The 16,958-nt window shown below is 34.4% G+C and overlaps 1 protein-coding gene across 4 annotated transcripts in view; it reads left to right on the top strand.

Annotated features, from left to right (window-relative positions):
• Positions 1–16,958, top strand: part of EHBP1 (EH domain binding protein 1) — a 491,557-nt gene that overhangs the window by 471,364 nt on the left and 3,235 nt on the right. For all 4 annotated transcript variants that reach the window (XM_029231704.1, XM_029231706.1, XM_029231705.1 and 1 more), the window contains 2 exons: positions 11,175–11,274; positions 12,397–12,470. In XM_029231704.1, the coding sequence (XP_029087537.1) occupies positions 11,175–11,274; positions 12,397–12,470 (174 nt within the window). The remainder of the gene's footprint in view (positions 1–11,174; positions 11,275–12,396; positions 12,471–16,958) is intronic.

Here is a 16,958-nt window from a genome sequence, read left to right as displayed (position 1 = left end):
TGACTTTGGGTAGGAATGTAGATTGTGTTTTATTTTATTTTTTTTAAGATTTATTATTTATTTATTTAATTTATTTTTTTGTTGCAATGGGTCTTAGTTGCAGCATGCGGGATCTTTGTTGAGGCTTGCAGGATCTTTTGTTGTGGTGTGTGGGCTTCTCTCTAGTTGTGGCATGTGGGTTTTCTCTTCTCTAGTTGTGGTGCACAGGCTCCAGGGCACTTGGGCTCTGTAGTTGTGGTGTGCAGGTTCCAGAGTGCTGGGCTCTGTAGTTTGCGGCACTCGGTCTCTAGTTGAGGCACTCAAGCTCAGTAGTTGTGGCACATGGGCTTAGTTGCCCCGCGGCATTTGGGATCTTAGTTCCCTGACCAGGGATCGAACCTGCGTTCCCTGCATTGGCAGGCGGATTCTTTACCACTGGACCACCAGCGAAGTCCCCTGCTCTGACCTTTTTTAAGTGAGCTGTAGCTTTGAAGAAAAGGGAGAGGATATACAACACAACAGAAGGACATGTAACTAACTGCTGGAGCTTGGCTCATACGACTTATGCCAGAATCTGAGAGTAGGTATTGGGGAGCATGATGTTCTTCAGTCAAAAGGTTATCTAAAAATTTATATCATGATAAAGGGCAAATTGAACATGTCCTGGGAATTAAGTTGAGGAGAAATCTGAAAATTATTTTTGGTAATTCTAGAGATTCTGAGAGTCACATTAGATTTTTATTTTCTCTGAATTTCCGACTGAAGGAACTGCTATTAGCAAGAGAACCTTTGGAATAGACTTCACAGTACATGTGTAACCTTGGAAAGGAGACTGTCTCCTGGAGGGTTTGCATTCTAGTAGCTCTTGTAAGAGAAGAAAAATGGGTAATGGGTAGTTGCTGGGCTTCCATACTTAAGAGGAATGAAAAATATGAAATGATGGTAGGATGTATTTTGGTTGATTGGTCCAGTAAAGTAGATATGTAAAGATATTAGAAATGTCATGCTCAATGGCACTAACATCTTAAAACTTGCACCAAGTTGCCCAGTATGTTTACTTCTGTGAGTAGGCCTATCTGGTGCTTGCACAGGCAGTCAGAAAAACTGTGAGACCCTGCCATGAGGAGTCACCATGCCTTACTCCCATCAGTAATCCTAGGAATCAGACAGCAGGGAGGATCCTGAAGCTTGAAGAATGTGGATCTGTACTGTTGTGTGTGTGTGTGCATGTGTATGTGCGTGTGTGTGTGTGTGTATTTTATATATAAGGGTGTGTGTGTGTGTAGAAACAGAGAGAATATAGCAACCACCATTATACTACTTAAAGCATTTATTATACGCCAGGCACTATTCTAAGTACTTTACATACATTAACTCACTTAATCTTCACAAGACCCTATGAAATAGTTTTATTATCTTCACTTTACAAATAAGGAAACTGAGGCGTAGGGAGATTAAGTAATTTACCCAAATTGCCACAGCTTTTAAAGAGCAGAGGTGGAACTTGAATGCACCCTGATAATATCATGGTAGGCAGAGTATTTTTATTTTTAAACATCTTTATTGGAGTATAATTGCTTTACAATGTTGCGTTAGTTTCTGCTGTATAGCAAAGTGAATCAGCTATATGTATACATATATCCCCATATCCCCTCCCTCTTGCATCTCCCTCCCACCCTCCCTATCCCACCCCTCTAGGTGGTCACAAAGCACTGAGCTGATCTCCCTGTGCTATGCGGCTGCTTCCCAGTAGCTATCTATTTTACATTTGGTAGTGTATATATGTCAATGCCACGCTCTCACTTCATCCCAATTTACCCTCCCCCCTCCCCGTGTCCTCAAGTCCATTCAGGCAGAGTATTCTTGTTTGGCCATTTTCATTGAAGGATGCCTCAAATGCTCAAATGGAATCAGCGTAGCTTGTAGTTGCCCAAGAATTAGACAAGTATCCCTGGAATCCCCCGTTTCTTGAAGACATCATACACCAACCTATAATTCAAGGATCACATAGACATATCTGCATAGGAAGAAAGGCTGACTCCCCTTGACACTCCTTGATGTACTGCTCTGAGATCATTGTTAAGTCTCAGTGACCTACACGGGAAGAGTAAACAAAATCACCTCTGCTAATGGATGAACTTGTTTGTTTATCAGAGGTCGGAAGGTTTGCTTTCTGTTTTGGGGTTTTGTTTTGCTTTGTTTTTTCTGCTTTGCTCATCAGAGCCATTATGAAGGCTTTGTCAGGTTGGCCTGAATTCTAAATAAAGGGCCCATTCTGGTAAGACTGGTTACCTATGAGTGTCAAGTAGGATGGCTAAGAATGGTGGTTCACAAGACAGACTGCCTGGATTTGAGGCCTAGTTCTTCCACTAACTATTATTTTAGGTAAGTTATATAACCTCATTAAATATTTGATGTTATTATCATAATCATCATTATTGTTATTCCCAGTCTATGAGAAAGTTATTGGTTCTCAGTCATCTGGTGAGGGAGATATATGACATAGAGCATCTTTGAGACACTCTTTCCAAGACTTCAGGAAGCAGCACTGTGGACGCAAGTCCATCATGAATGTCTCTGTGTCCTGGTGAAGAGAATGGCTCTACTGGGAAGGTTAAGGGGCATTGGATGAGGTAGTATAATGCTGAAATTCACGCTAGTCACCTGGCCTGGTCTTGAAAAGCAACATTCGTTATATTTGATTTAAAATGTTGTGTAATTGTTGAAGCTGTGTGCAAGTTAAAAGACTGCTGGAGATGGCTCTGCAGTGTCCTGCTTTCATTAGGCTTCTCTGTTTAGAGAATGAATGTGGCCGCAGGCTATGAGGGGATAGGCCTAATTCCCTTCAGCTCTCCCTCACTGAGTAAAGATTTTTAAAAAGGTACATAAGGAAGGATATATCGCAGTGTTGCCTGGTTATCTGAACCCCCAAGCATGATCAAACAAGGTGTAGGGAGGAAGAGGAAGTTACTGTGTGTGTAGCGCACTGGGGGTTGGGGGTTGAACTCATCCCTTACTGGAAACTGGAGGCTCTGGGGACACCCTGCTATGATTTTTTTAGGACATTTAAAGACTTTAAGCAGCACAGGGTTACCTAAAAGAGTAGCTGATTGAAACTCTTTATTAGAAGCCTATTTGGAGCATATCTGCCTGGTTTGTCCTTCTGTATTTTAAAAATTACATATATTTTCCACACTTTCAACAAAATCAAATCTCATTCTCACCTGGCATTTAGTAAATCATCTTTTTTATCTATATTGCCAACTTCATAAGCCGATTTAATGATGCTCTGCTTTTAACATCAAAATCTCTCTATAAAAATGATGAAAACTTACTATCTCGGTGAAGCTTTTTTGCTTTATAAATATTTGGTTTTTCTTGTTGAGGGCCTTCTTTTCTTAAAATTATATCAATTTGTACTTCAAATTGTCTTTTTTTTCTTTATTTTGATAACTGGTAAACTTTTAGATGTGTTTTATTAGTCTATAATTTTCAATCTTAAAATTTACCTCTTTCATTTTTGGATATTAAGTAGTATTTCATGATCTACTTTGTTCTTCAATCTCTAAAACCCATTGCAAATAACTAGACTGTCATTACCTGGAGCACAGCCACATTATTGTGTCACCATAGCTATGGCTGTCTTTTGTATGCAGCTGTGACACTGCTGACCCAAAAGGGCATTCACTTTGTTTTTCCAGCTTCAAAGATGAGTTTGTGCTTATTCACCCACACTTTTCACCTATCTTGCTTATGACCAATGACATACTAATTATACTAACTATAGACTTTGTTATCACTAATGAAGATTTAAAATATAATTTGTGTCCAAGGAATTGTTTAGAAATTTATCCTCACTCAGCTGTCCCTGATTATGTGTCTGTCTCCACACTAGACGGATAAGCCCTTTTGAGGGCACCGACCACATCTTGGTCATCTTTTTATCTCCAGTTCTTGGCTCAGTGCCGCATGTGCCATTATCACCCTCTTCATGATCGTCATCATAGCTAGCATTTTTAGTTGTGGGCACTGTGCTAAGGACTTTACACAGATTTTCTCATTTAATTCCTCCATCAACCATATGAGGTAAGTAATATGATTATACTTACAGAGAAGGAGAAACTGATGTTTAGAGAGGTTAATTGGTCTAAGATCAAAGGGTTCAGTCAGTTTTTTTTAACTGAACTGGAAGAAAGCCATTTGAGATGCAGATTCAATGTTCATCTTATTTGTATCGTATTCCAAACGACAGACCTAACCAGCCATAGAAACTATAGATGGTATACAGTTATAAATTATGCTTGGCCCTACCAGAATTTATAGTCTTATCTGCAGGAGTTTCTCAGAATTAATGTAAGTAAACATTCATAAAGGTAGTCCTTAATTTATATGAGGTCTTTATTCTAAAGTTCATTTCTGAGTCAGTTGTTTTTCCATAAAGTACTTAAATTACGGATTGAGTTCCCAGACCACCACATAAAAAACTGTGTGCCCAAATGACTTTAAAAAAGATAAACCCCTGTTCTCCCAATGAGAAGATCTCCCCCAGAAATTTTGACCTTCTTGAATATATAAAACTTTAGTAATATCTCTTGTAACATTTAATTTATCTATATATATGTACTTAAAATCACATCTTGGGCTTCCCTGGTGGTGCAGTGGTTGAGAGTCTGCCTGCCAATGCAGGGGACACGGGTTCGTGCCCCAGTCCAGGAAGATCCCACATGCTGCGGAGCGGCTAGGCCCGTGAGCCATGGCTGCTGGGCCTGTGCATCTGGAGCCTGTTGCTCCGCAGCGGGAGAGGCCACAACAGTGAGAGGCCCACGTACCGCCAAAAAAAAAAAAAAAAAAAAAAAAAAATCACATCTTAAGATACATTAATCTAGAAATATTGTTTCTCTCCACTCCCACTTTTCCAGAAATAATTTTATTCAACTGTTAATGCTCATCTTTAACATTAATATCTCTGTCACTTCTAGGGCCACTCTTTAAAGTCATTTCCATGACATGACTGCAAGAAGGCTCTAGGAGAGGGAGGGGGTAGAGAAGAGTCTGCCAGGTGCAGGCCAAACAAAGGGGGCTTCAAGAAAGGGGAGAACTGGCAGGGGAAGCTATCCATCTGTAAGTGTGGCTCACAATTCAAGTTTTCCCCTTATTGGAGGATGCCCAGTTGATCCTCCAAGTAGACATTAGTGTGTTTGGTTGAATGATGCATATAAAAGTGACTCACTGTATTTTATCCCATTTTACAAAGTATGTTAAATGCAACTTGAAAAATAAATACAGTTTCAGAGTTCTGAGTGTTTTGACTTCAGCCAAATATCTATCTGTCAACAGTCAAAATAGTCATGCATTACCTGAAATGTGGGTCATATTAATACTTTTAAAGGCTAAGAGCACTGAAAAGTTATGGAAGCAACTCCATCCCACATGTAATTTTTTAAATATACTAGACTGTAAGTAAATACAAAGAATTTTATTGGTTGTGAATTTTCGGATGATGATTACTTTCATACTTTTTAGTTTATTTCTGTACTATATTAAGTTTGTGCTTAATTTACCTTTTGAGAAATTAAGCACTGACCTTTGGCATAAAAAGTCTGTTCAGACTCTATTAAGAAGTTGGCACAAGAAGATTGCTGTTAATTTCTGGCCTTTAGAAATAGCATTTTCTTTTGTATAAGTCTAAGGAGGAAGAGCTTTGGTGAAGTTGTCTATACCTCCTCCTGCATAGGTATGTCCATAGAAGTCTGTCAGAATTTATCTGTAGAGAGATGTTGCCCTGAATCTCTCCCCACATTCTGTTTTACTAAATGGGTAAATAAAAGATGTGTTTATTTTGAGAGAATGGGTTAGTTTTTATTTTACTTCAACAAAAGGAGACAGGATTTTCCCCCAAAGTTTATATACTTAATACTATAACAAATATATCATGCTGACCAAATAGTTTTGTTTTTTTTTTTGCGGTATGGGGGCCTCTCACTGTTGTGGCCTCTCCCATTGCGGAGCACAGGCTCTGGACGCGCAGGCTCAACGGCCATGGCTCACGGGCCCAGGCGCTCCACGGCATGTGGGATCTTCCCAGACCGGGGCACGAACCCGTGTCCCCTGCATCAGCAGGCGGACTCTCAACCCCTGCGCCACCAGGGAAGCCCTGACCAAATAGTTTTAAGACAATTGCTGAAGACATCAATAAGGATTATGAGATTCTTCATTTACATTGATTGCTGTTAGAGGATTTTCTTAGTGTAGAAACATTTATCAACTGTTTGCTCATATAGTAAAATTTGTTTTCATAATAAAGCTCTATTTCGTAAGCTTAAAATATTTTCTAAAACTGGAGCACTGGAGTCCTGTAATGATGTTGGCTTTGGAGTTCATGTGTCCATGACCCTATATAACTGCAGTAAATTAATCTTTCTCATCCATTAAGTAAATCTACCAGAATTCACCTCCTGTGTTATTAAAATATGTTTGTCCAGTATCAGTTAGTTGGATACCTTCATGTGTATCTCTATTTTAATATACTAAATCTTTCAGAGGTTATCATATATGTGTAATCATACCATAGGGACAATTTGTAATGGCAGCTTTGTTGTTTTTATGTTTGGTTTGTGTTTGCTACGTTGTGTCCTTTAAGGGCCATATGTGATCACTAGTCAGCCATCTCCACTATGGAGCTATGGCAAGATTTCAGCATTATATAATGTTTTCATAGTAGAAAATCTTGAATTTGTGTATATGTTTCAACAGTGCCTTCATCTCTGTGTTTTCTTTGTTTCCCATTGAATTCCTCTTCTTTTCAGCTAAAATTGTATTGTTCCTTATTTTGCATTTATATAATGCACTGGGCTTCCCTGGTGGCGCAGTGGTTGAGAGTCCACCTGCCGATGCAGGGGACACGGGTTCGTGCCCCGGTCTGGGAAGATCCCACATGCCATGGAGCGGCTGGGCCCGTGAGCCATGGCCGCTGGGCCTGCGCGTCCGGAGCCTGTGCTCCACAACGGGAGAGGCCACAGCAGTGAGAGGCCCGCGTACCGCAAAAACAAAAAAAAGAATGCACTGTCTGAAAATATATCTTTCTAAACAGACAATAAGCTTATGGTGAAAGATTAATTAGGAAAGGTTAACTAGTAGACAGTTTTTGAAAATATAACTCATAATTTCAGGTTTTTAACATCACTTTCCTCTTGTTCATTTTAAAATTTACATTGAAAATGCTGCTTTGGAAAAAACAAATGAAAACTACATACATGTTCCTGGGTGAAGAAATGAATTCTTAAGTTAAATTTTAACTTTAAATCATTTTGGAAGGGAGGAGATGGAATATAAAGGCAGTTGTCAACCAACATTTATTAAGTATTTATACTACATGTAGTGCTATATTATGCTGCTTTGTGTTAAGTGGTTTTTGTTAACTATGTGATAGGAAGAATGATTTGAAGTCATATTTACATATTACTTTTCCTGCTATTTTCATTACTCTTCATTATTTAATAGTTTTTATAAATCATACTCGGCTATAATAATTGATTAAAAGATAAAACTGGCAATAAGAGATTGTGATGTCAGAAAGACGTTACATTCCACAAGGCAAAATAACAAAACAGAATTCTTTAAGGAAACAAAGTAGAAAAAAACATTACCAGAGACTGTATTAGTCAATACTTTAAAATGTTAAGGTGATGTTTTTATTGGTAGTATATTTATAATAAACATGAGGCACTCTGTTTTAAAATATAGTTTAACAACCCTGCCATGCTTTCACATTTTAGTCACTGTGTACTGAACTGTAGTGTTTTGTCATTTTTTAAATTTCAAAATGGTCTTCAATAATATAGGTTTTGAACTTTTCAGTTCATGAAACTGAAAAAAATTTAAAGTATCAGTATTGACTCTAAGGTGATAAAATTGTAGTTGTGATTACAAATTAAAGATAATTTTGAAAGAGAGGTAGTTAACTAGGTGAGTTTAAACAAGATAAAATGATTTATGGCCATTTTATAAAATAATGACAATCTTCATTTTAAGCTACAATGTAAAGTGCTTTATTCTGAGATTATGTATTGTGTCAGAAGCTAAAACTGCCTTTTTTCTAACAGTGCCAGAATACAACCTCTTTTTCTTTTTGCACTAACAAGACTGCTTTACCACCACAGCCCACTCTAAGTAATTAAATCAATCCTTTGTACTTACCGTATTCTCCTCTAGTGACGGTACTAGATCTGATTATATGCTTCATGCATATTCAAAGTACCGCACTGACAGCTCTTTAATGAGCTCTTACTTAATCAGTATGAACAATGTTCATCTTGTTCTTTTTTTCCTCATGCATTAGAGCTAGGAATAGTTGGGAAAAATGAAACATCCAGCATTCATTTGAAAAATATATTGTACTTTGAAAAGTGTCTAAGCTGAGGAAGTTGCATTCTGCCCTTTAAAAGTCTGATGGACAAATTGGATTACTAGTATTGGATTAAATAACAAATGGTTAGAGGAGAAATGAGAAAAGCTCACTGTGATCACAGGCTTTAATATTTTTTGTTACTTATAAAGCTAAAGGGGTCTTTAACCAGTTATTAAAGTCAGGATTAATTTGTAATGGTTCAACTTACTGGCTTTTAAAAGCTTTTTAAATTAAAAAAATTTTAAATCCCTAAAAACAATAGTGTAATGATGTATTAGAAGAAAATTTAATTTTTTTTTTACTAGGCTAAGTATAGATTTCCATCACTGTGTACTATCTCAGATAAGGAGTTAGTGATACAGAATTGATTTAACCTCAAATATGTTTTTTTCAGTTAATTTATATAATCTATGTAGCACTGAATAATATGTCTTTAAATATTTCTTATTGTTTGGCTTATTCCCTTTTTAAACATGAGACTCTTCTCATTTCCTAACAGTTAGGGGAGGTGGATCTTTTACTCTTATGTAGAAATCATAGGCATGAGTTAAACTGAAAATAACACAGTACCACATCAATATTGTTATTCTCAAGGAAGCAGTCTTCCATTGAAGAAAATGATGCTAATTTAAAAATAGGCTAGTTGCTTCTAGTCTTATTGCCTGAAAGCCTCAATTACAGGTTAGGTTAAACTCAAAACAAAGTTTTAATATGTGTATATTTTTAGAAACCACTTAGGTTATGAATGCAAGAATTAAGTCTTTAATCAGAAAACAAAATATCATAAAAACTGCACCTATTAATATTGCACACATGTGTCATTTCAGTGATCAAAAAGGCCTTCACCAGGGTACAATTGGCCTTTTTCCAAATTGCAAGCTTTTTCTCAGCTTTTTCTTTTTACTCTTTCTTCTTTTGTTGCTACCCAGGGATTTGTGCCTATCGCAGCCTATATCACATGACCAGTGTCAAGACATCACATGGTCCAAAGTGAATACAAAACCAGCTACCCTAAAAGAGAGATTAAAAATGCTGTAAAACAATAAAGACCTTTGTTCATACTCAAAGAATCTATTCCTAGATCTGCTTCATACCATAAAGTTTAACAGACTTTAATGAAAGCACATATCCTCTCACTATTTTCCCTAATAATGAACAACAGATATCTATTTTACAGGGATGCTCAGAAATACATGTTTAATCTTTTGCACACAGATCAGCTCTTTATTTTAGATTTTCATTCTAAAGATTTTTTCAAACTTCTGTTAATGTGGAAACAGGTAAATAAATTATGGTTCATCCATAATTTATGCAAGTATTAAAAAAGAATGAAGTAGATCTTCAAACAGCATGACAACAACAAATCACAGAGTCCTTATGTTAAAGAAACCTGTATGTGTCCAGATAAGGTATATACCTGTATGTGATAGACATAGCTACGTATGTGGTCTGGAAGAAGATACGCTAAACTGCAATAGTACTTCTGGAGAAGGGAGGTGGATGGGGGAATTGGAGAGGGTGGGGGTGGTGAAAGAGGCCTTGACTTTTTACTCAATTATACCTCTGTATTGTTTGAATATTTTTTAATGGACTGGTAGTGTGTTTGAAAGTTAAAAGAAAATATCTCACTTAAGAAGAAAATGAAACTTAGGAAATTGACTAGGCTATTTAGTCTTCGCCTGGGATATTTAATTTTTTAGTAGATATTTAAGTTAACCCTATGAATCTATCTAGAAGTTGGACTGAAGTATTAAATAATGGTCTAGCAAAACAATAAACCAATCATGGGCGAAATTCAGAAAAAAAAAGTCAAAGAATTGTAAATTTGACTAGATACAATTTGAAGGGAGAGGAAGGAAGAGGGTTGGGGAATTAATATTTTTCTTGAGTATGATTGTGGCCTACTTCTGCATGAACAATACCAAATATATGCTATATGTTATAATCCTTGACATACTGGCCTTTTGAGGGGAGGGGTGGTACAGGTGATGGAATGGATATTAGGGAAAATGAATTTTAAATGTACAATCAGTAAATTTATAATCTAAAATTTTAAATCATCTCCCTGCGCAAATGTTTTCTCATTTACTGAACATTATTATGTTCATCATGTTTTTTCACAGATAGTTCTAAGTATTTTTGTAGCCTGGTCATTTACAATGTATTTTAAATAATTTGCAAGTGTTTACCCTGTTAGGGATGATGAGTTCTGGAATGGTATATGTATGTATACCTTTAGTTTGCTTTGGGGGAGGAAAATAAGAAAAAAAGCAAGTTGTTACAGGTGGAAGCTCTCACAAAATCTATTGACTTCTCTGACATTACTGGTAGTCTTATAATTCTCATAATGATTTTTTAATGTGGTTTTAATTAATTTATTTATTTTTATCATGACTGTATGTCTGTCAGCACCACGAGTTCCTCACTGAAACATAATAACAAGTCAGCCTCTGGGGAGGATTTAAAAGTTGGAACACTTTTTTTTTTTTTTAACTGTACTTAGTATTAGTATTGTACTTAGTATGATCTGTAAATATGTTCGGGGGACTGAAATATACAAGGTGAATAATAGCAGCTTTGGAGATTGGCTTATGAATTTTTAAATATTGATTTCTTTTTTCAGGCCTCGGACTTTAATCTGATGTTGTTATAAACAGTTTAACTTGTACTGTTGGGATAGCTAAAATATGTTTCGTGTTAAAAAGAAAAAAAACAAAACACTTGTGCTGAACTACTATTTGGCTTGCAAATGTCAACAGAATAAGAAATATCTCTTCCTAAATTATAGGAAGGAACACAGAAGAAGAAGAAGCTATGATGCAGGAGTGGTTTATGTTAGTTAATAAGAAAAACGCCTTAATAAGGAGAATGAACCAGCTCTCTCTCCTGTAAGTACTTATGACTTTGCTTGTTTTTCCTACAACATTGATGAATCTTAGGCTTTCCATCCATGTCTTTTTTGGGGGTTTCATACTTATTAGGCTTAATGTTTTTTCTTTCCTTAGAGATTATGTTTTATATAAAAATAAAATTAAAAATAGTATATAACCAATTTTTACCTTAAGAGTAAGAATTTTAGAGTGTTAGATACTGAAAAAATGTATTTATTATATAGAAAGCCAAGTAATATAAACAATTTTTGTGTTTAAGAAGTCACTTGTGCACAAAAAGGATGTTTGGTTTATATTTAGTGGGAAAAGAAATAAAATTGAAGTTTATTTAACATCAAATTTTCAGTTAAAAATTAAAATGTCTTAATAAGGACAAAACTAACTTTATATTCTACAAATGATGTTACCCTAAATTTTGGGATAAAAGATTAATAATTTACACAGAAGTGACCTTTTTATGATTGCAAGAATTACAGTAAAATGGAGACTAGACCAAATGTAAGCATTTTCAGTCTTTAGCATTTAGTTCACATAGGACTTAATGCTTGTTCCTTTTTCTCACTAACAATGTTCTTATATTATGCCACCTAGTGTGGGAAGAAGCAGGCTTACATGTTTTATTTTAGTGAAAACCTCTATTTTTGTCATTTCTGCCATGCCTGAACTTGATAAAGGAGTTATGAAGAAGTGCAGAACTTAACTAATCTTGCCTTTTTAATTGTCTCTATATTAAATTTTCACTGGTGGTACTTTCATGTTTCTTGTACTCTTTTCACACGGAGTTCTAGATAAAAAAGTGTTTCTTGCGAATTATGAAAAATATTCTACAAAATAACCTTATACCTGGCACTTAATACAAGAAGCATTGAAGATTGAGGCTACTTATCCACAGATTAAAATATACTTCTGTGCAATTCAAAATTGAAGGAGAAAAATAATAGCACTATTAAATATTCAACCTGAGGAAGCTTTTAGGTTTGTGTATCATTTGTTTTGAGTGGCTTAAAGTTAAAGAGAACAGTCAGTTATGAGTCCTAAAATCAATGTAACCTAAAGGTTCTTTTAAGTGTTTAATGATTTAGTAATTAGCATATTGATGAACTTTTGCAACTTGCCTAGGGAAAAAGAACATGATTTAGAACGACGATATGAGCTGCTGAATCGGGAATTGCGGGCAATGCTAGCCATTGAAGGTAAGGGATGCCATGGCCGAATGAGGTGTTTGAGGTGTCAGTTGTCAAAGAGATTTAAAGAGTGTAATACACTTCTGGTCTCACTAGGTGTGGTCTGACTAAGGACCTACAGGAATTGCAAATAAATGCCTTAGAGTTAGAAACCAATAGTCATGTAAAACCTAAGGACCCTAATTCAGATCATCGTTATGCTTGCTGTTAAACATAAAATTGTCTTAACTTTTGTCTGTAAGCTTAAATGTCCATTAAATGGAAAATATAACTAGTTAAATGATTTCATTACATTTTACTATGTGCAAGTTAAAGAGGTTTGAGAAAGATCTATCATTTTGATTTTTCACATTCATACTCTAAATTTTACCTTAATATTTAATTGATGTCAACACAAATATGTAACTGTCCAGTCTGCTATAGTTCTTAAGATTCCAGCTCCTATTAAGTGAGTAATCAGGCAAAGATTCCGGCATATGAGATAAATGCAACACTTTCACACTTTATATAAAGCTTTTAAATGAATTACATATATAGTAATCCTAAGCATGGTTCATAATATCAATAAACATCAGCTAGCTTAACTATGGCATTTACTATATATGCTTATTTTTTTTTAAATTCTTACTATTTTAGAATGCTGTTCTCCTTATACCTCTTAGTTGAAAATGTCTTATCGTTCAAAGATGTCCACTTAAAAGCTAATCCTTTGGGCTCTGTAAAATGGACCTTTTGTCTAAGCAATGCAAATTGATTTTCCTATTCTGTATGGACCTCTTAACACATGCATTGACTGTCCATTGTAATTTCTTTCTTCACCTGATAAGGTACCTGATCCATAAGAAGTCAATTCTAATTAGTTCAGAAACTGGGAATTTAAGTTTGTAAGAGAAAGCCAAATGAAACCATATGTTTTAAAATATTTTAATTAAAATTGTTAGTAAATAAAATACATGCTGTTTATCTAAATAGTATCTTATACATTTATAGAAGTTTTATTCTTACTTTTATATTCCTAATCTCATTTGATAAATATGACTAACAACATTTGTATATCCTAATTTATAAATTAGATTTACTTTATTTAAAAGGCTTTCAGATAGCTAATTTCCTTCAAGTGGCTATCAAATTATATCACTAATAATGACTATAAAATTTGTCAAAATTATTTAAGAAGTTCTGTGAAACTTGCCACTGAATAAAATGCACAAATATACTAAATGGTATTTTTCCTCTTGCTATAATTTTTGTAGTCATGGTATAGTCTTAAAAGAGATTGGAAAGCTAAATAGTCATTTGAAAAGTAGGTATAGCAAATACTATTTATATGGTATATATATATATATATGTATAATATAAAATGTGTTTGTATATAGTATGTATAACTCATTATACAATTTATTCTTTATAGATTATATATTATGCTCAATACAGAGTATTACAGTGTTTAAAAATTTACTTTCTCATGTATAGTAAGTTAAATCATCCCTAAGATACAGCTTGATACAATACAGTTGACTTTTAAGGCAGATATTGCTTCTATCCCAAAACCAGTATTATTACCAAATAGTACCATCTTTAAAGGAGGGCCGTAAGATATATAAAACATCCCAGTTTCATTGGCCATCCTATCCCTATATAATAGACCTACAGTCTTAAATAATCTAACATTTTTCTCCTGCTCCCCTTGTACACATGGAAGAGCAGTAGAAAGTAATATTTTTGAAGAAGAGAAAAAAAATTAATGTTTTTCTTTTCATACACCTTTAATACAATTGTTAATTTTTTGTGGTTTTGTTCTGTTTTATTTTTTAATTAATACTATTGTCCCATGTGTGATTGTGCCTTAAATCTCTCAGCCAGTTTCTGTTGCTGGTTGAGGGGGAAAAGAGACTTGAGGAAAGAAGCAGCCTGTTGAATACAAATAAAGACACTTTCTCAGAGAGAGGCCTGTCCCATTAGCCTGGGCAATATGTGGCCTGGGCTGTCCTAGAGAGATACTGAGCATCGTGATCATCAGTTCTTTGAAGACAGTATCCTCTCAGCCAGCCCTTAGAATGGACACACATTCAGTAGTCTTTCAGAGTGTTAAAACACCACAGAAAAACACATGAACAGGCAACACTAATTGGTTTTGTTTTGCTTTCCTTTGTTTTAAAGTCCCTTCCTCTTTTCTTTCCCATCTCTTCTACTTAGTAGCCATAAGATGGTTTTCATAATAAATAAACTAAAATATTTTTGAATAATCTGCTACTGAAACCATTAACTAGGAGAAAAGCACAGAATATTAATAGTCATAGTCCAGTGAAAGAAGTATTAACAACTTGGTTTGAGAGCAAAATAATAATAATAACATTCAATATATCCATTCTTCTGAGAATCCATAATCACTTTGGCCTTTTTTTTTTTCCCTGAGGTGTTTTCATTGCAGGAGTTTCACTCTACTGAGCTAAGTTGTAGGATCCCTTAAGCTAACAAGCATCTTTCAGATACTTTTCCTATAGTTTTTCTGTTCCAGATTATTTAATGCCCCCTCAGGAAAGATAAATTCATTTCTGCACACATTGGGGTGGGCTTTTGGAAAGTGGTGTGTTCATTTTCTGCACAAGAAATGGATCTTCTCTAGGATTTTGTACATCTTGATTTATTCTTGGCTTAGAGTTTGAAGTGGGTGCTCTTCTAAAGGGATTTATGCATAGGTTCACTATTTTTGTAGTTATGGCTTATATGATAAGCTTTTTATATTTAAAATCAATATGTAATCCTGTGGAGGAGCTTATCCCCTAAAACCCCATTTGTAAATCTATTTTAGCTTTGTTACACAGCACAGCCACAGTCTTCCATAGATTGATTAGGTACAGCGGTAGAATCCTATCAAATGGCCTGCTCTGATGATGATGCAAACTCTTTCAGGATTGCTAGTTGACTGGAACTAAAGATAAGACTTGACTGCAATCCCCCAATGTGCTCTTTACAAAACTAGTGTTAATGTTCATCAAAGTGCCAGGCTTATTTATAGTGGCAAGGTTGAAGGTTTACTACAAGAACTTTAGGTCCTTTCTATTAAAGTGTTTATAGGTATTTCTTTTGCCTTTTTTCCAAGGTAATTATCAACTTCAGCAAATAAACTGAATCAGGGAATGAATAATTGGCCCTATATATAAAAAAAGAGTTTTTTAGATTAACAAAACAGCTCAGTGCAGATAGACATAAACAGAATCTCTTTATTTTAACACTTTGGCTCAAATGCAGCATCAAAACTTAATCCTATTTGTTGTGAGAGGATATGGCTTTTGTAGCAAAAGTACACTGGAATCTTTAAATTAATCAAAACCCACATTGTAGTCTGTCCAAGGCAAAGTCAGTGCATCTAGCTAGCTGTTATAGGTGAGTAATCCTTTCTTAAAATGTATAACAAGTAACATATAAACTTACATTCAGGCTTTTAAAACATGACATTATATCTAGGTGAAGCTATTTAAAGAGGGATTTAAAAATTTTTAAATGTAGACCTTGAACATACAAATGTGAATCTTGATCAATTTTAAAGGTGTTATCAAATTTTTTTAAATCATCAAAATAGTTTACTTAATTTCCCAAATTAGCATTCAAATATGTGTGTGAATGTGTATAAATTTACTCCTGTGAGAAAGCAAATCCAAAGTAAAAGTAGTTTTGCTAGTGTAAAATCTACTCACTGCACATAGCTATTTTCTCCACAATTTGACTAATTATTTGTAGATAGATATTAATGTAGTGATGACAAATTTAATATAAAAAATCCTATAAATTTATGCTGAAACAGTTAAAATTCTAATGTCAGTTAAATTTGTGAGATGATGAAAATTACCTAAATATTCATAATTTAAAAATGTTTTTGTTACAGTTATGTGAAATGTCAGCACTGAGCTAGGAAAAGGTTAAGATTTTTTAAATTATTCAATACTTAATGGATTAAAAATATAAAATTGTTTCCTCTCTTATCCATATTGTTAAAACCTTATTTTTAAAAAAATTAAAGAAATATTGATATTTCTAATTACTAATTAAAACCTTAAAAGTGACTGGTCAAATATAGGGAAGGAATAATTTACTCAAGAAGATTGTGTCATTAAAATTTATTTTTTCTTTAAAAAAATTTTGTAATTTTCAACTTAATTATATTTTTTAAGTTTACAGTGGAGAAATTTTATTTCCCAGTAGTAAAGCTCTTATCAAAATGTTTTGGAAGTAAAGAATTATAAATTAAGCTTATAATCAGAATGATTTATTGAGGTTGGAAATGGAAAAATCCATATTCATCAAAATTGGTAATCTTAATAATTACAAAATTTAGTTACAAATCTTTTACAAATTTAGCAGGTTTTTCTCTGAGTTAATATTTCTAGAACTACAGTTACCTGAAATTAGACTAGATGACCTTTAAGATCTTTCCAACCTGGAGAGTCTATTAATTTATCTGCTGTGTAGAATGAAACTGATTAAGAACAAGAACCA

This window comes from Monodon monoceros, unplaced genomic scaffold (assembly GCF_005190385.1).
Source record: "Monodon monoceros isolate NGI ecotype Baffin Bay Population unplaced genomic scaffold, NGI_Narwhal_1 Super_Scaffold_19, whole genome shotgun sequence".
NCBI lineage: Eukaryota > Metazoa > Chordata > Mammalia > Artiodactyla > Monodontidae > Monodon > Monodon monoceros.
The sequence above is the reverse complement of the archived record's forward strand: the minus strand, read 5'-3'. Positions and strand labels throughout refer to the sequence as shown.